This window comes from Cervus elaphus, chromosome X (assembly GCF_910594005.1).
Source record: "Cervus elaphus chromosome X, mCerEla1.1, whole genome shotgun sequence".
Classification (NCBI taxonomy): domain Eukaryota; kingdom Metazoa; phylum Chordata; class Mammalia; order Artiodactyla; family Cervidae; genus Cervus; species Cervus elaphus.
Genome location: NC_057848.1, coordinates 77,019,355 through 77,039,689, shown reverse-complemented (window position 1 = coordinate 77,039,689; position 20,335 = coordinate 77,019,355). Strand labels below are relative to the sequence as shown.

Sequence of the window (20,335 nt, the reverse complement as noted above, 5' to 3'; positions counted from 1 at the left end):
TAGTTCCTCTTCACTTTCTGCCATAAGGGTTGTGTCATCTGCATATCTGAGGTTATTGGTATTTCTCCCAGCAATCTTGATTCCAGCTTGTGCTTCCTCCAGCCCAGCATTTCTCATAATGTACTTTGCATATAAGTTAAATAAGCAGGGTGACAGTATACAGCCTTGACATACTCCTTTTCCTATTTGGAACCAGTCTGTTGTTCCATGTCCAGTTCTAACTGTTGCTTCCTGACCTGCATATAGGTTTCTCAAGAGGTGGGTCAGGTTGTCTGGTATTCCCATCTCTTTCAGAATTTTCCACAGTTTATTGTGATCCACACAGTCAAGGGCTTATTAATCTGCTTGAGCAATCATACCACATCCAGCACACAGCATCCACAATCGGAATTACTACTTGGTGAAGCCTGGAGTATACAGTCATTCTACAGGATTCAACCAATTTCTGCAGTCAACAGATTAGCAATGCAAATGGAGATATGATGGGGACCACCACCCCTAAATCTTTAAAAGTGGCTCTAATCTCTGTCATGTCTCCTGTGATATTGTTTGTAATTGAATCTCTTGGTAGTGTGTGGGGGGGGATGGGGTGCGAGTGGTGTGCAGTTCCGTATACTTGCACATAACTTCCACCAATGTAAAGACAATGAATGACAACCTAAAATTTGGTTTGGATGTGGAGACCAATGACACCCCCCACACACACACACCCCACCCACATCAAGAAGTCAAGAAATGGTTCATTACTTTCAGAATCAAGGGTTCTGAAGAGAGCAGGACAAGCCTCTCAACCAGTTGTGAAGTGACTTTTGAGAGCAAGGAATAGAGAGTGGCCTGGGATTTTACCATGGAGAAGAGGTGGGGCCAAAGTGAGAGTTCTCACATGTAGTTACCAGCACACATGGTTCTGATCTCCCTGTGGTGCTAAAGGAAGGAGCACCCAGGCTTTCTTCCCAGTTTACCCAGATATCACGCACAAGGGGGAGAGGAATGGCTAGCTGAAAAAGGAAAGGCCAAATTCTACCAATGATAAGGGATGGAAGTGATACTCTTCCCTGCACTGTTGCAGCTCTGGGAAATGGAGGCTTTTAGGGCTGGAAATAGAAACCTCAAAATGGCCTGTGCTGTGCCTGGCCTTAATTCAGGGAGAGCTTTTGCTAGAAGAAATAAAAATCAAATAAGGCAGAAAAGCAGAACCTGATTGTATAAAGGAAGACAACAAGAGGCATAACCATGTTAGATGTCTAAATAGAAGAGTCGGTGCACTCGCATAAGCATCTGGGAGGCAGGAAGTTAGATCACAAATAGGACATTTGAAGAGGCACCTCTCACTCATGGCTGAACCGACTGCCTGAGCACCATGCCCACCAGGCTCACCAAGGCCTTAGCAGTAGTAACTACCCACAAACTGGAAGCAGTATATATTGTAATGACAGTAACAGAGGTCGCCGACTTAAGCGTAGTTCTACAACTTGGTAATCAGGGTAATCCTCTCATTTCTCTCCTACTCACTTTCTACCACTGAAAAAGGAAAGGCGCAAGCCACTGCTATACAGATTGGACCACCCAATCGGTCCATCTCCCTCCTCCACCTCTTGATAATGACGTCCCCTCCCCACGGAGCCCCAGCGCCCTGAGTTGGCAGGTCCACTCGGGGTCCCTCGGGTTTGAAGGGTCGAGCTGCCCTCCCCGCGTGTCCATGGGTCCTGGCCGCGGCCAGCTCTGAGGACCGGCATCCAGCGTCCAGAGACCACCAGGGCAACTCGCCAAACATCCCCTTTGGATCTTTGCGGGCACCCAGCTCCCTTCCTCTCTCCCGCCTCCGCCTGCACTGTGGTGATGGTGCACTCGGGTTCAGGGGGTCTGCGTCAGCTCTAGGCCAGTGGGAACACCCAGATCGTCCAGGGGGATGGGCAACGAGAGCCCCGGGCGCCCAAGATGGGCGGCAGGCAGAATTGTGATCCTTGCCCGCCATCTGGCGGCCGTTATGGGAACTGCCGCCGAGGCTTCTCGCGCCCAGGGTAGCCATTGGAAGCGAGGATGGTCGCTTTTCCCGATAAGCACCGCGACGCAAGCTCGCGGCTGCAGGAAATGGCGACGCGCGCAGGCGCAGAGGCGCCGGACGTAAACGCGCAACCTCACGGGGCACAGACACGCAGGCGCACGCAGGATGGCCTCAGGCTCGAGAACATGTCTCTGGAATCAGTGGTGCTTTCTACCCTGGTGAATGCACTGCTCACCGAGGGTTCTGGGGGTGCCGCAGACCCCAAGTCAGCCTCTGGGCAGGAAGGGGCTATCGCTGGGCCCCTGTCTGCAGCCTCCTACTGACATCCCCGCACCTTGCCTTTTGCCTGCTACCAGAACACAGGACTAGTGCGGGGGAGTGAGACAGGGAGAGGGGTGCCCGTGCCTCTCAGCAGGCCACCCTGCCCTGGATTCAAAGTGGAGAACAGTGCTGCCAGCCTTTCCCCGCCTCTGAGGAAAGGGGGTTGTGGAATTCCTGCTGGCCCACCCTCCTGTCTTCGGACATCACACCACCCCCCCACCACCCCCGTCCCTGGGTGCCCAGAGCCGGGCTGGCCGCTGTTGGCCAGCAGGGGTAGACTGATCTCAGGAAGGTGGGCAAACACCCGTGCCCTGGAATCCTGCACCACACTCCTAACAGTGGCCATGATCTCACACCAGGACCTTTCTGTGGCTGGCTGGTCCTTGGGATGGCACAGGTGACCTCTCTGAACCATCTGGGTGCCTGGAGTCCCCACGGAGCTGCCAGGGATCCTGGAGCCTGGCGTCCTACCAACTGACCCTACCCTCCCCCCACATCTAACCCACTCATTCCTGGGGGCTCCCTGAGATTCCTGGGGACCTAACCAGCCACAGTCCCTGCCCACAAATCCCTGTCGCCAAGCTCCGTCCGGCCCAGGGGGCCACACAGACCATCTCGGACCCTGCCGGGACCTCACTGCAGTGCCGACTCGGGGTACCAGGCCACTGTACCCCCACACCAGGGAGCCCCTCCCCTCAACTATCCAGAGCAGAGACAAGACAGCTGAAACTTTCAGGAAACTTTATTGAAGAGCAGCACTGACTGAAACTATTGAAGACAGGGAATATCAACACAAAGAACTCCTAACGGCCACAGGTCACGGTCCTGCCCCCCCCCCTCCTCCCAGGGTCCCCCACACAGCGGCCCTCCCTCCCCCCACACTCTCCCTTCCTGAGGGCCTCACAGGCGGTGTCTTGCCAGGAAGGTGGACGCTGGCAATGCCCGATCCCCCCAGGGCAGCTCCTCCCGCTTGGGCCCACATGCCCTATGGTGGGCACAAGTCAGTCACACAGCAGGGCATGCTGCACCAGGCCGAGGACGCAGAATCCCGAGGAAGCACAGGGTGGCCCAGCAGAGCACAGGTCCTGGGGGCTTCCCAAAGCCCTACTGCAGCCCCGATGCAGATCTTCCTTCCAGAAGTCCCAGGGTGGACGCTGGCCGAGCCCTCGTCCATCCCCTCCTTCCCACTGGTTCCTGAGAGTGGGCTGGGGTGTCTCTGGGCCACGGTGGGGGGAACTTCTCAGAGAAGAACACATGCACATCTCCAGGAGACCAAGCAGAACTGAGCCTGAATCTGCACCGGGAAAGCACACACTGAGCTGAGGACCCGGGACCACAGCGGGTAGGGCCTTGGCTGGTGCTGAAGCTCAGGGCATGTGGCAGGGCCCAGTGGTGGCTGACTGGGTAGGTGGGGACACCCGGCCCAGGTTCTTGGGCACCACAGGGCTCTGCGGGGTGTGGGGGTGTGTGTTGTTGGGGAGGGGAGAGGGGACTGGGGCAAGGAGGGGTTCCTTGAGACCTGGGTCACTAGGGGGCCTACAGGGACACATCTGGACTTCCCAGGACAGGGATCAGCCTTCCCCAGGGGATACTGAATAGGGGTCCCCTCTAGGGGGGTGGGAGGGGGAGGCCCAGGCACCGTGACATGGCCCTTAACGTCTCCCAGGCCAGTGTGGGCAACAGCTGTTTGCAGGCATCCCTCACTTAGGCAGGGGCTGCCCACTCAGGGCTGTTTCCAGTTGCAGGCTTTGGGGCTGACCTTGGCATTGGCAGCTGGTGAGTGGTACTTCTCCAGGCAAGTCCCAGGCCTCCAGTGACCAAGCTCAAACCTAAGCAGAACAAAAGAACCCTCCCTCCCACCAATGAATTATCCTCCTCCTCTTCCTGCATCCCCCTCCTCCTCTTCCTCCTCCTTCCCCTTTTCCTCCTTTGGAACAAAAGTTTACACACACACCCACTCACACCAAAGCCAGTTGTGGGGTACTGGCCCAGCAGGTACCCAGGGCCCTATCACCTGCTCACAGTCTTTGCTGTCCTTGTCCCTACAGTCCTTCCAGGCTGCAGGGGCTGGGGTGGGGGAAGACGGCTTGTAGGCTGGTGCTGGGTGCCATGGGCCTCTGGTTCCCTGCCCTCAACTTCAGAAAGGTTCTAGGGTGCTGCCTTCCTGGGGACTCCCTAGGGCAGTGTAGATGATTCTGAAGACAGGCTGGATCCTGCGGTCTCCCCACCGGAGCATCTCCCGTCTGCCCCACAGCTCTTCCTTGCCAGCACTGGCACCTTGTGGCAGAGATAGCCTCCAGAGAGGCTCCTCTAGGCCCCATGTGGCCTGGGGGACCATCAGCATCGTTAACTCAGAGCCTACAGGGTGGGCGTTTGCAGGTGGCCAGAAGCCAGGGCCAATGCCAGAGCCCCTGACTACACCTTCAGTCTCTGCTAAGTTGGGGTCTCTGTCTGAGGCACAGGCACCCCTTTTGCTGCACCTGATGGCCCCCTACTTGGGTCTCCTGCACCTCCCTGAATTGATTTTGGCTTGGTTGGTGGAGCACCTTCCAGCTGGTAGAGGCTGAGGGGGCTGGGCCTGGCTGCCCTGCCCCTCTGTCCCACTCAGGGCTCCCCCTGTTTGTGTGGACTGCCTCTTCCCCCGTTACACTTCTTCTGTTGTCTGCTAGCAGAGGGGGTACCTGGATATGTTGAGCCTATGCTTCCTAGGGCTTGGGATAGCTCAATGGTCCCAGCCCCTTTCTTGTTCCCCGACTCTTCTGCTGCCAGCTGAGACCTGGGCTTTGCCGGAGGCTGGTTCTCGGCCCTAGGAAATAATGCCTGGCTGTGGCCTTCCTCCCCAGTGTCACAGCTGGAAGATAGCCACCTGCACTTCAGAAATGGAACGATCCCTTCCTGGATGGTCTGAGTGCTGCTCTCAGCAATTGACCCTGCCTGTACCATGACCTGAGGGATCAGGACACTGTCTTCTGATGCCCTGCAGACCCTTTCTGCTGGACCCTGATTCTTCTCGGTCACTGCCATGGGGGCCTCACACTCCTCTTCATCTCAAAGGAGCTTCATTAACTGCAGGAAAGTGGGCACACACTCTCACTGATCCAGTAGCTTGGGCTTGCCCCAGAGGGCAGTGGTCATGGAGGCTTGAGCTAGGATGTGTTTCAGGTGAATCGTGTCTGTGCTTCTCACTGACAAGGGGCTGTGCTGCACAGCTTTCTGAATCAGGGGCTCTAACCGTACCACAAAACAAGAGATGTTCTCTCTAGACTTCTGGAAGGTCTGGGATAACTTAAACTGTAAGGTTCTGTGGTCCTCTTTAGCCCCAAATATCTGCTTCAGGGCCTCCAGGCACTCTTCCACTGTCATGGAGTCATTGCTGACCCTGAGCACCCACATGATGGACTAGGCAGGGCTGCATAAGCTCTCCAGCAAATGCCGCCACTTCTCAATCTGACGCCTGCAATAGCTGCATCATCTCAGTCACCTGCTCTAGCCAGGTTTCAAAGCTCTCTTCACCTGGTCCTGGGAGAGTGTTTCCTGAAAACGTCTTGAGTTTTTGGTACCACAGGCTTTCTTTCAGAGGCTGCAAGACTGGTTGCCTGATTTGAGCCAAGCCCTCTGGCTCTGCCCCCTCAGAGTGAGTGCTGTAGCCCAGGGTTTTGGCCACATCTACCATTCTTCAACTCTCATCTTTTAGGAAGTACTTCAGTCTGTTGATAAATTCCTCATCTGGGCTACGGGATTTCACCACTTCCCAGGTACCTCCCTTTCCTAGGATCTGGCTGGGCACGGTAGCATAGTTGATAGTGTCAGTCAATTCAAGGAAAAATACCTTAGCCTGGTCTTCCCTTCTGAACATTGTGCCCAGCACCCTGTAGGTGCAGAGGGACTCTAAGCCCCTCCTCAGGGTCTCTTTAATTTCCGCCTCACTACACTCCATGGGGATCCCCACAATTAGCAAGACCTTCCTAGGGTCCAGGTCCATTCCTCTGCACCAATCCTCCAACAGTCACAGCCATTGCTCCCAGTTTCTATGGACTGGTCTAATACTAAGGGCAGTAATCAGCTCACAATGTGACCAGAAGTCAAGGAATTTTGGGTCAATGCCAAGTATGAAGGCGGAATCGTCTCCGTTTTCCACAGCCTATATATGCAAATGGAGTGAGAACAACATTAATGCTCACCCTCCCAACTACCACCAAAACCCCTCCACTACCCCCTTCCCCTTTCTGGTCACAGGGATTCAGCCCCTGCTTCCCAGGGCTTCCCCAATCATTTGGTGGAGGGGTTTCTTTAGGCCCAGCTTCCTCCACCTCATCGTGTCCCTGCTGACCTCCGCTTGCTGTGGGCTTCTCCTCACAGTCCCAGGACTCTGCTGTGTGTCCTGGAGGTGACTGTGGTGAAAAGGCCAGAGGAAGGAGGCGGGGCCCCGCGCATGCGTGTGTGCATGCCCATGCCCTGGCTCAGGGCTGTGCAGTCCCAGGGCATCTGGTACCCACTTCTCTGGGGCAAAGGTTAGAGGACGAAGGGGTCCAGTTCCCTCCTTCCTCAGAAAATGCCTGACAGATGAGAAAGATGACTGGAGCTCTGCACAAGGCAATGAAACTGATGGGAAGAACTGAAGAGAATGTGTGACAAGCTGTCATATTGCCATGGATACCAAGGACAGCATGGGCCATGGGTTTCCATCACAGAAGGGTGTCATGTGGTAGGTAAGGTTAAGGAGCAACAGGTGATGTCACTGGCCTCTAACCAAAGAAGTATCTTTTGTTGGGGGGAGGGAAGATGGGGGCTGGGCAGCAAGAACCAAGAGCCGAAAACATGAGCCTATGTTTTCCAGCTGTCTGGAAGCTAGAATCAGAGGCAGAAAAGGGACCCAAAAAGGGTCTCCAGTGCCACACTGCAGGAACAGACGACTCCGAGCATAGGTGTGACCCTACCCTGCAGACCCTGTAAACCTTGGCAGGCAACCCCGCCCCTCCTGCTTTTTGCCAGGGTTACAGAGGCCTCTTCCATCTCACAGCTGTTCACCATGCTGGTTAGGGATCCAGTGGCAGTGCAGATGCTAGAATTCCACCCACAGGCAGCGCCAGACCTGCTCTCCAGCGCTTCACACAGGCAGTCCCTGGTGCTGGGGCAGTGGACACTGCTTCATTGGATCTGTTCCAGGCAAGGCCGAGGTTCTGCCTCACAAGCCCCTGCTCAGGCTGTGCCAATTCTGAGTCTACAGAAGTGCTCACAAGCACTCTGGTACAGGTTTACAAGAAACTGCTCAACTGGTATTCAGCGCTAGTGTAGTTAAGATTATTGCTGCAGTGCGCGTGCTTATGTGTCCGACTCTTGTGACCCCATGGACCATAGCCCATCAGGCTCCTCTGCCTATGGGATTTTTCAAGCAAGGATACTGGAATGGGTTGCCATTTCCTCCTCCAGGGAGTCTTCCCAACCAAGGGATTGAACCCACGTCTGCCTGCATCTCTGGCAGATTCTTTACCGGCTAAGCCATCGGGAAGCCCTCAATTATTATCACTCCGCCCTCAATTCCAGCCCTCTTTTAAACCTTAATCTGCCTGCAATGCGGGAGACCTGGGTTCATTCCCTGGGTTGGGAAGATCCTCTGGAGAAGAGAACGGCTACCCACTCCAGTATTCTGGCCTGGAGAATTCCATGGACTGTATAGTCCGTGGGGGTCGCAAAAAGTAGGACACGACTGAGCGACTTGCAGTCCCTCACTGGCCCTTAAACCTTGCCCCCGCTGCCAAGTCCCACCTCCACTGAAGCGCAACCAACGCCTTAAGTCCCACCCCTGACGCTGAGCCTCCCGGCACGTTTGACCCAGGTCGCCACCAAGGCCCACCCCATCCAAGTCCCACCTCCAATGAAGCCCCACCCTCAACTGAGCTCAGCCCCTAATGCCAATCCCCACCCCATTGGAAGTTCAATCTCTGCCCCCATGAAGCCCCACCCCTTCCCGTGACCCAACCCCCACTCAAGTCCCATCCCTAATGAAACCTTGCCACTACTTAAGCCCGATCTCTACCCCCACTCAAGCCATGTCCCACCTCTTCCCAAGCACAATGTCTATCCTAAGCCCTGACCTCACTCAAATCCAACTACTGTCCCAAAGCCTCCGCCTTCATTTCCCTGTGGCCCCCACCCTCACCTAGGCCCACCTTCCTAAATCCCTCCACCCGTTTACACACTCTCTACCTCAAACACTCCTCATTCCAGAGCAGGAATACGTCTGATCAATGGAAGTTGGTAGAGGCCAGGAGAGAAAGGGCTGAAGCCACTTTCCCCTCCAGGGTAAGGCCCAGAGCTCCCAGTCCTGATTGCAATGGCTGTGAGCAGGGTTAGGTGTGCAAGAGGTTCCTTTGCAATTCCGAGGCTGGTCACAATGTCTGGAAATGGCACGGTACTGGTGCACACCATGCCTGATCGGCACGGTACTGGTGCGTGCCAGGCCTGATAAACGGCATGGTCCTGGTGCATCTGGCCTGATATAGTGGGATCCCACTTCCAGGGGAGCTTGATAAAAGTGCAAGTTGTGATTCAGGAGGACTGGAGTGGGACTGAAATTCTGTGTTTCTCCTTTCTAGAAAGCTGGGTGATTACTGAACAAGATACTTACAGAATCCCTTTTGAGTGCAGGTATTTCCTTTGTCTGAGAAGGGGAACACAGACCTAAATATGCCTGACTTCACTAGAAAGTACTATTGAAAGCATGTTAAATCAATCTCCTTCCCATGCCAAGAAAAAGTGGTTACCTGCTGGTGTCAGAAAGCCACAGAACCCAAGTGGGGCATTTTACCTGAGGGCTCTCATAACACAAGTCCACTGTGGCTCTGTGAAGCCCCCACTCAGCCACATGGCATTACAGGTATGATAGGTGTCACAAAAGGTGATACCATGGGAAGAGGTGCTCTGATTGCCATCACAGAGAACAGTGGAGGTTAAGAAACATGTCTGAAAACACATTATATTGGTTTCAAGTTTATAACATAACAATATTTGTATATGTTGCAAAATTATCACCATTATAAGTCTAGTTAAAATTTATCAATGCACATAGTTTTTTTTCTTACAATGAGAATTTTAAAAAATCTACCCTCTCAGCAACTTTCAAAAATACACAGTACAGTACAGTTTTATTAACTATAGTCTCCATCCTGTACATTACATCCCCAGGACTTATTTATCTTACATTTATGTTTATGTGTGTGTATGTGTATATAATATGTCCTACCCTGATGGTATTACCGAATTAGATTATGAAAGCCCTTCAAGGAGCTCTGTTATGATTGGTTTAGAGATAATTAACTGCTTTTTATGAATTGAACACTCTTAAAGTTCTCAGGAATTAGTGAAAGTGAATTTACTCTCACACAACTTTATTTTAGCAGTAATTATGTTTTATATATATTATGTCAGCCTTAGTTTCCAAGATCTTTTGCTAACTTAAAACTTGATACTTATACTAAGATAACTATACAAGATGTGCAGGATGTGTTTTTCTTAAGGAAAAAGAATAATTTTTTCCTAAAGTAAAATTACTGGTTGTTCAAGAATGAAAAAGATGAAAGGGCAGGACAAAACATGAATGGATATGCTTCTCAGAAAAAGGATTTTGTTTCTTGTGGTCAAAGCTGCCTAGAGATCAATGGGTTTGTATATAATATTTTAAAAACTGAGCTATGATATCAAATAGTACACTGATGCAAAACTAGAATTTTTTTTGTTTGTGTGTTTTATTTATTTTTATTATTTTATTTTATTTTATCTGTTAAACAGGAAACATTTCCTTAGATTATTGGTACTAAAATTACTAAGGCTGTAAAATGTTTTTCTTTAATTTTTGAATCATCTGCCTAGAAAGCAAAGATTCTTATCAGAATAATTTTCTTTGCTTTATGTTGACTTTATCATGGCCTTCAGTCAAACCTCGTCAATTTTGAAAGAACTAAGGTTCTTTATAATTGCATTTCATTCAATATGTACTTTCAAAATATTTTGTCACTTTGGTTAAATAGACAAGTAGTGTTTGTTATGGACCTATGATCTTATTTAACCCAGTGTTCAAATTTCCTGACACCTCTTTTATTTTACTTTCCCCACACTCAAATCCTAAGTGATATATCCTTTGTTTATTCCCCCCACCATGCCAGAAGGCTTCTGGGATCTGATTTCCCTGACTAGGGATTGAACCTGGACCCTTGGCAGTGAAAGCACCAAGTCGTAACCACTGGACAACCAAGGAATTCCCTTGAGTGATATAGTCTTTATTCTGAAACCCTATTTGAGTTTTCCTAGAGAGACCCTGGAAAATCACAAAGGATCTTTCACCTTGTAAAAATTTTATTTGATATATTGAATTTCATGGGAGGCTTTGTCAAATCACAAGAGATGCCTAACCTTCCCTAGGTTCCATTTGTGTGGACAAAATGTTATTGAAATGAATGTTTCAAAAACAGTATGAATTTCCTGGAGGTTTGTCAATGCCCTTACTGTTTATGATATGTCCTGGTGCTGCTTTGCCTGATATTAAACTGTTTAAATTCATGCAAAGATGGGCACGATAAGGGAACAGAAACAGCAAGGAGCTAATAGAAGCAGAAGATATTAAGAAGAGGTGGCAAGAATACACAGAACTATACAAAAAAGGTCTTAATGATCCACATAACCACGATGGTGTGATCACTCACCAGGAGCCTGACATCCTGGAGTGTGAAGTAAGGTGGGCCTTAGGAAGCATTACTACATACAAAACTAGTGGAAGTGATGGAATTCCAGCCGAGCTGTTTAAAATCCTAAAGGATTATGCTGTTAAAGTGCTACACTCAATTTGCCAGCAAATTTGGAAAATTCAGCAGTGGCCACAGGAAAAGGTCAGTTTTCATTCTAATCCCAAAGAAAGGTAATGCCAACAAATGTTCAAACTTCCATACAATTGTGCTTATTTCACCAGCAAGGTAATGCTCAAAATCCTTTAAGCTAGGCTTCAGCAGTACATGAACCAAGAATTTCCAGATATACAAGATGGATTTAGAAAAGGCAGAGGAATCAGAGGTCAAACTGCCAATATCCATTGGGTCATAGAGAAATGACGAAAATTAAAACACACACACACACACACACACATCTACTTCTGCTTCATTAACTACACTAAAGACTTTGACTGTGGATCACAACAAACTGTGGAAAATTCTTCAGGTGATGGGAATGGCAGGCCACCTTACCTGCCTCCTGAGAAACCTATATGCAGGTCAAGAAGCAATAGTTAGAACTGGACATGGAATAATGGACTGGTTCCAAATTAGAAAAGGAATATGTCAAGGCTGTATATTGTCACCCTGATTATTTAACTTATATGCAGAATACATCATGCAAAATGCCAGGGTGGATGAGTCACAAGCTGGAATCAAGATTACCAGGAGAAATATCAATAACCTTAGGTATGCAAATGATACCACTCAAATGGCAGAAAGCAAATAGAACTTAAAGGACCTCTTGTTGAAGGTGAAAGAGGAGAGTGAAAAACCTGGCTTAAAATTCAGCATTCAGAAAACTAAGATTATGGCATCCAGTTCCATCACTTCATGGCAAATAGAAGGGGAAAAATGAGAAACCGTGATTTTATTTTCTAGGGCTCCAAAATCACTGTGGATGGTGACTGCAGCCATGAAATTAAAACACACTTGTTCCTTGGAAGGAAAGCTATGATAAACCTAGACAACATATTAAAAAGCAGAGATATCACTTTTCTGACAAAGGTCCATATAGTTAAAGCTATGGTTTTTCTGGTCTTCCCTGTAGCTCAAACAGTAAAGAGTCTGCCTGCAACACAGGAGACCTGGGTTTGATTCCTGGATTGGGAAGATCCTCTGGAGAAGGGAATGGCAATCCACTCCTGTATTCTTGCCTGGAGAATCCCATAGACAGAGGAGCCTGGCAGGCTACAGTCTGTGGGATCACAAAGAGTCGGACACGACTGAGTGACTAACACTATTACTACTATGGTTTTTCCAGTAGTCATGTACAGATGTGAGAGCTGGACCATAAAGAAGGCCGAGCACCAAAGAATTGATGCTTTCAAACTGTGGTGCTGAAGAAGCCTCTTGAGAGTCCTTTGGACTGCAAGATCAAACCAGTCAATCCTAAAGGAAATCAACCCTGAATATTCATTGGAAGGACTGATGCTGAAGCTGAAGCTTCAATACTTTGGCCACCTGATGCAAAGAGCCGACTGATTGGAAAGGACTGTTATGCTGGGAAAGATTGAGGGCAGTAGAAGAAGGGGACAACAGAGAATGAGACGGTGGGATGGCATCACCAACTCAATGGACATGAGTTTGAGCAAACTACGGGAGATAGTGAAGGACAGGGCAGTCTGGCATGCTGCAGTTCATGGGGTTTCAAGAGTCAGACACGACTTAGGATTGAACAACAACAAACAGTGTAGTGTTAGCAATCGTAATTCTAGTTATCTTTTTAATTGTTGCACACCACAGAAACAACCAAATTTCCTTGTCAGTTGCATTATTTTTGTGTTGAACTCTCATCAGATCTTTAACTATGGCATTTTAAATCTTTTGTCTTGCACTTATGCTTCCCCAAAAACGCTTGCAATCACCTACAGGGCACAATGCTTTCTCTTCAAGAAAAAGGGACTGTCTCAGACCCTCAGGAAAAGAACTTTGCCAAATGTTCTGAGGCACGAGTTTCTGATGCCATTACTTAAATAACTTTGAAATCCTATCACTGCAGTGAGCCAGAGTTTTCAGAACTCTAGGGTATAAGCTGATAGGTTCATGAGGCTGCTAACCCAAGACTGAGCAGAATGAGAATTAATTACATAGGACTTAACTAACTGATGAAGGATGATTATGGGTTTTGTTTGGAACATTGCTGATGCTTTCATGCTCTATATTCTGGATAAAAGAAACCCTTTCTCATTTATCTTAAGATATCTGTAACTCTTAACAATATAGTGGGCACCCAGAGGAGCAGGTCAGCAGACAGGAGTTCCTGGGCAGTGAGGGATGGGATGAGGAGGGAACACAGGGGGCATTCATGAGTGGGGCTGAGTTCAGAGGATGTTCAGAGAAAAAAGAATCCTGCAGATGTCATTAGGTGATGGGTCTGGCACAGAAGGTGCTCCTTGGGCTACAGCACTGTGCAGAAGGGGTTTGGTGTGTACAGTGAGGAAGGCCTGGTGCGGGGTTTTTCATGGGACAGGTGACATGATGCAGAAGCCACTCACAGGCAGGGTATACAGTGCAGAGGAAGGCTGCGTGGAGACAGCATTAACAGGGTAGCCCATCAGAAAAGCAGTGCCACTCTTCCCTAAGCAGGAAGGGTTGAGAATAGGAAACCAGTGGCTTTCACAACCAGTAGAAGGGTTGGAGCAGTGAAGGGGAGGGAGGCTGCTGCTGATACACTAGGGAAAAGCCCCCAGTGATTTCAGCTGCAGGCAGGACTGTCATGGATGATTCTCAGGAGGTTTCCCAGAAGTCACTGGGAAAGAAACCAGGTATAACCTCTTTTTGACACTCCTTAGTGCCCAGTGCTGCTGCCAGGGAATAAGGGCTTCTTCTTCTCTCAAAGTACTCTAGTAGCTGGGTAATCAAACCTGGAGGCACTTTGATAAGGGATTCTAGAACATGTAGTTCCTAGGACTATCCCATATATTGAGTAGAAATTGTACAAAGGGGCAGAGATGTGGCCTAGTTGCTAACAGCCGATCCAACACGGTCCAACTCTTTGACCACTCATCATCCATAATACTTCTCTCTCCATGATTTTCTTCCAAATGGTTACAGTAGCAACACCATGCTTCTGCTTAGCATGATGCAACCATTCCTCATACAGGTGAATGCACCTCTGTCTTCTCCAGGAAGGCGGGACGGCAAAAGTCCCATTAGATACACTCTCATTCTCTGGGGGATGTCTGTTTCTTCTCTAGTTCTGCCATAATTACACTTTGATATACTGTACTCTATAGGTTACAGGTTATTAAGTACCACCCACACAATTCAAATACAGCATTTGGAAATGGGAGAAATAAAAATTAATGGGCATGAGATTCAACCATATAATAACAAAGCAAGATAAAGTATGTGTAGCTTCTATAGTTGTTATTTTGGCAACTGGCCATGAGGTCATACTCAGTATTTATAACTTCCTTCTTCCACTAGCACTTCAATTCCCTATGACCTCATCTAGCTGATTGTGGTTGTTTATGTGGAGGTAAGATACAAATCTTTATTCCTAACCAATCTGATCTCTTACTGGCCCTGCGTGAGTCATTATAACCATCCATTACCTTATATTATTGGATATGGGAACACTAAGAGACACTTTCATTTTTTTCTCTTAGGTTCCAGATATGGTCCTTCTTGCCTCCACGGTGTAGTAGTAACTCCATTCCCCCTCAATAATCAGGAGCAGTCAGCCAGCAGGTAAAAACACCTGTCTTGTTGATTCAGTGCCAAGAGGGGTCCCAAATGACCGGGTGGCAATCTCCACTTCAAATTCAATATAACCACTGTTGGGTCCCCTGGTGGAAGATTTCCTCCACTGGGAAATTCATGGGGGAAAGATATTGTGCAGAAAAACAGGACAAGAGGAATGTGTTTTGTGGAAATTCACAGGTGGAATACATTCATAAGTAGAGTCCCCCAGAGGACCCCATGTGGGGTGTATGGGTTGAGGGCCCTCATAGGTGTGGATCTGTAGAGGGGAAGGAGGAATAGTGGAGGCTGAGTATGGTGATCAACTGGCTTGCTGGGAACCAGCTCTGCTAAGTCATTTTTCAAAATAACACTACCCTATTTGGGTGGAGTGTGGGTGTTTGTATCACATACTATCACCAATAGATTCCTAGAAATATCTGGTTAGGAGCTATTGTTATAGTTCTTGTCCTTTGAATTGCTTAAGCATCTTCTTCATTTCCCAATGGTACTCATGTAGCCAAGATGGTGGCTGAAGGTGCAGTGAGAATGTAGCTACAGGAATACTAGTTCAATATCAACTGAATATTGGGTCCCAACATCCCTACTCAGTAGTGGAAGGATTTCTCTGACATGTCTTCTATCTTTGGGCTGATTTCCTGATCAACCCTTTTTGGCCCCAGGTGGGATCAAGACATAGATGGCATGTAAATTATATTTTCGGGTACAAAACCTGGAAGCATGGATCACCTAATACACAGAATGGCTGTTCAACAGGATTCTGACAGCCTGGGCCACTAGCCCTAATGAACAAGATGAAAAGTCTTTCCTGTTGGTACACATCTGGAGGAATGGGTTGGGATGTGTGGTTGAGGGGGCACCTTTGAGGAGGGTGTTGGAGAGATGTCTATTCAGAATTACTGCCAGAGTTGATGGGAACAGGAGTGCTAAATGGGAAGAGTTGACAGAGGAAGAATCCAATAAGCATATTTACGTATTTTAGGAGCTAGCATACAAGAGAGGGATTATAGATTATCAGTGGATGATAGTTAAAGGGAACAGGTTGTAACTCAACTGAGGAATGCATTTCCAGAGACAGAATGGGCTTGTAAGGGACTGTGGTCCTGGTCATTGCAAGTGCTCAATAAGGATGAAGCAGCCACCTATCAGCAATGAAAGGATGGGCCCAAAAGAATAAAACATTACTCATTAAGATCTGACAGGTCTAAAAAAATCTGACAGGTCTATTGAATAGGAAGGAACTCCAAAAGGGAGGGGGGATATATGTATATGTATAGCTGATTCACTTTGCTGTACAACACAAACTAACACAACACTGTAAAGCAACTACACTCCAATAAAACTAATTTTTTTTAAAAAAAGATCTGACAGGTCAAGAATTGCACACCTCTAGTGCATGTATAGTTTCTAGATAATGCTGGGGTTTTTTTTTTTTTAGCTCTTTATATTTGGTACTTCTTAAAAGTATTTATTTGATTTTGTAAAGAGAATGGCTTCAAATAATAGGAGAAAATTAATCACACAGCCAAATGCACCAAGTTATTACATTTAAAAAAAGGAAACCTTAACATTTACATATGAAGTATCTCACCATTTATTATGTTTGTGTACGTTACTGTGAGTCAAGCAAGTATGATTAAAAATTCTAGGCAACTAAAAAGAAGCAAAGTGTAATGCAACCACCTCTCTTCCTTAAGTCTGCAGAAATGTGAGCCATTTCAACCACGAAAGAGATTTTTTCAGATTAAAATCAGTATCTTGCACACTGGTTCTAAAACTCCCTTAAAGGCAGAGTGTATCTTGAAGGTGGGGAAGCCAGCCTATCTTGGACCTCTTTCCCTTTCACTGATTCATTCAGCATCTATGTGTCAATCCCTACCATGTGCCAAGTCCCAGGCTGAGGGCTAGTCTTGAGGAAAACCAGCTCATATTTTGTGTCAGTACGTGGCATGCTGTGCCAATTTTCCCATCTAGAGCAAATCTGATGCACATCCATGTAAATAAATGGAATGTTCTTCTCTGATCATTTTGCAAGAAGAACAAGTCCACCATCCAATGTGCACAGGGCTCAGAAACTGGACATAGATGGAGAGACATTTTCTAATTAAATCAAGAGAAGGGGTGGTCCCAAAATGGTGGAAGAATAGGATGGGGAGACCACTTTCTCCCCCACAGGCTCATCAAAAAAAAAATGTTATTTTAATGTGGAGCAACATCCACAAAACAACTTCTGAACGCTAGCGGAGGACACCAGACACTCAGAAAGGCAGCCCAAACTCTTCGAGATCAAGAGAAAAGGCCCTCATTTTTAATCAGAGAAACTGCCAGTTTGTCCTTTTGTGGAACTTACACAGTGAAAGTGAAAGTCGCTCAGCCGCATCCTACTCTTTGTGACCCCCATGGACTACACAGTCCATGGAATTCTTTTGGCCAGAATACTGGAGTGGGTAGCCTTTCCCTTGTCCAGGGGATCTTCCCAACCCGGGGATCAAACCCAGGTCTCCCACATTGCAGGCAGATTCTTTACCAGCTGAGCCACAGGGGAAGCTCAAGAATACTGGAGTGTGTGGCCTATCCCTTCTCCAGTGGATCTTCCTGACCAAGGAATTGAACCAGGATCTCCTGCATTGCAGGCAGATTTTTTACCAACTGAGCCACCAGGGAAGCCCAATTTACACAGTAATCCCAGTACCAAAGGTGGAGGAGCCCAGTTGCACGGGCCTACATCTGTCCAGCAGGCCAGTAGGAGTCCCTGTTCCAAGTTCCTGGGGTCTTGGTAGTTGCTGCTAGCTTGGGATCTGTCTGGACTGGAAAATGGGACATCACTGAGGGCCCTGTGCTCAGATCAGCTAGCCCACTGGAGCTTCCCCTGGGTTGACAAGCTCTTCTTTGGGAAGACCTGTGAGTCAAATCTCTTCCCAGCGAAGAGTATTTCAGTTCAGAAGTGTTTTCATGGAAAAGGGGGGTGAGGAGGGCCAGTTTGGCTCTTGTATTTTACCCAGGATGCCCAGAGGAGGAGTGCAATTTCCCACCTGCCTCTCTTTGTAAAAATGTGCCTCAGGGAAGGTCTGAGGGGGGCAGATTCCCCAGGAGGACTAGGTTAACCTCCACACAGGCTCAGGACTATGGTTACAGTTACTGGAGAGACACAGCAATGGTTCTGACTGCTTATCTGAGCCTCAATATCCTCTTTTGCAAACTGGGGAGAAGAACACCCTATTCACAAGACTAGAACGGGGATTAATGCCATCACTCTGTTATAATGCCTGCTACATAGTAAGGCCTTAAGAATGCTAGCTGATTTCCTCCCTTCATAATCTTACTGGAGTCTATACACTCTAAGACCTACTTTAGGGGATCCCTGTATACACTTTAGGGGTTGGAAATTGAGGTCTAAGGTATCAATCAGCTATCAAAATTCAGACACAGGTGTCCATTTGGTCAGTAGCCTCTTCAGAATTACATCATAGAGAATTTAAACCTAATGTGTAAACTTTCTAATACATGCCCACATGCCTGCGGGGAAGAACTCAGCTATACTGAAAGGTAGGTAGGAGGAGGTAACTAAAATCTGCTATGTAACTCAATTGAAAGCAACGAACTAGTTGTAAAAGGATATGGAGAGTCCAAAAATATATATGCTAAATAGACAAGTTAAACATTCACCTATGTCGATCCCTAGCATTCAGTGTCTGCAATTTACCCACCAGGGATCATCGGCATTCTTTACCCTGGCCCCTAAGAAGCTTCAGGGGGGTCTCCTTCTGCTTTCAAGTCCCAAAGGCACACTTAGGCCACCTAAACTCATCAGGAAGCTGACTGGTCTTAGGGAAGTCAAAACAGAATTATGGTTCAACACTCTTTGCTTGAACCTGAAGTAAGATCATGGATGGGAAGTGCTTTTTCAGCTATGAAAAGGTACACACACAAGGGATTATCATAACATCATCAAGATATGCTACTGGATATAAGCAAGTTCAACTTAAGAAGGGCAAAAACATGAACAAATCTGAAGCATGAGGGAGGAAGTGAGGGAAGAAGAGCCAGCAACTTGGGGCAACTGGGAATAGTCAAACTTGTCCAGGAGTCATCACTTTCTTCTCAGCCTGGAGGAAGTAAAAGAAAATAGAAGTATCCATGAGATTGGAAACACACACCCAATCCAATGAGCAGTCAGAGACTCTTGGGGAGGGCGACTACTCCAGGCATGGGAAGTGATAGTCCAGATCAATGTGTCTTCTGGAGAAAAGGTAGAACAGGCTCGTAGGTGGTGGAGGGCCTGGTTGCTACCCATTCCCATTGCCTTCAAGGGAGATACTCTGTCCTGTGCTTCTAGTTGAACAGGTGCTAAGGAGGATGGGCTGCCAGGATCACCAGGCCCCATGAAGCTCAGACACTAGGGTCAATTCTACTGGTTTTTAGCATGCAAACCTGTGTTCAAGCAGAGTTGACAACGTGACCAGAAGCTGCCCAAGCACCAGGACAGCACCATCACTTCCCACACATGCTCACTTATCCTGGCCTTTACCTGCTGCTGGTCCCCAGCTAAATATCTTGTTTTACTGACTATCTTGGCTGTTGAGTCCTGATCTGATGCTCTCTGAGCAATGCTGGAGGCAGCCCAGGGGACTGTGGCAGAGAAGCTGAATATGAAGTCCTGGGTTGAGGCCCTGGTTGTGCCATCTACAAGCTAAGTGCTTCTCCATGTCCTTTTCCTTTTTAGGTCTTTACTTCCTTGTCCCCAGATGGGCCAATGATCTAGCAGGGCAGCTAGTGGGCTTAGCTGAGCTGCCGCATGGAAGGTGCTCCTTGAGAGGAAGAGACTGGGGCTTCTGCAGCTTGGAAATGTCCATGGGAAAGGTCTTCATCTGTACCACCTAAGACTTCAAAGTGTCAAAGGGCATAGGGACACAAGGACTCAGGCCCCCTGAACATAAAGGCTAGGAGAGATAGCAGTGCCTCAGGTCAAGACTCAGGGAGACACTAGGGCACATTTCTTCCCCTTAGTAAATTTCCTGCTGCTTGGCAGCACCCACCTAGAACAGCTTCTCATAGCATTTCCCACAGTGGATGGTATCACGGTGAATGAAGATCTGATCCAGAAGCTCACCCATTGGTTTACTGCAAATCCCACACTGAAAGAGAAAACAAGCTAGAGGTCAACATATAAGTGCAGCAATCTAAATGAGTGGAGTGGGCAGGCACCAAGCTGATGTCACATCCTGGACTTTGAAGCAGACAATTTAAAACTGGCATAAACAGAGACAAAGCCCAAACAAAAACAAAAGCAACAGTAAAACAAAAACTAACAGGCAGAATGACCACACAGTCGTTAGGAGCCCAGGTTTCACAATTGGGCCTGAGTTTGAGCCCTAAATCGACTGCTCCTTAGCTGGCTGAGCTTGGATGAGTTACTGAGGCTCTTTTTCCTCATCTATCAGAGAGCCTTAATTGTGATGTTGAAAGTGAAAGGAAGGTGATATGAAGGCGCAATGAAAGGGAAGGTGATTTCAGCAGTCCAGCCCCTCTGGCCTGCCTCTCC

General features: G+C 48.0%; 1 protein-coding gene across 5 annotated transcripts in view; it reads right to left on the bottom strand.

The window, feature by feature from the left end:
* Window positions 1-16,369: 16,369 nt before the first annotated feature.
* ZNF185 (zinc finger protein 185 with LIM domain) overlaps window positions 16,370-20,335 on the bottom strand; it is a 66,787-nt gene continuing 62,821 nt past the window's right edge. For all 5 annotated transcript variants that reach the window (XM_043897000.1, XM_043897002.1, XM_043896999.1 and 2 more), the window contains 2 exons: window positions 19,830-19,928; window positions 16,370-18,899 (listed from right to left, as the gene is read on the bottom strand). In XM_043897000.1, coding sequence (XP_043752935.1) covers window positions 19,830-19,928 — 99 coding nt within the window. In that variant the 3' untranslated portion in view covers window positions 16,370-18,899. The remainder of the gene's footprint in view (window positions 18,900-19,829; window positions 19,929-20,335) is intronic.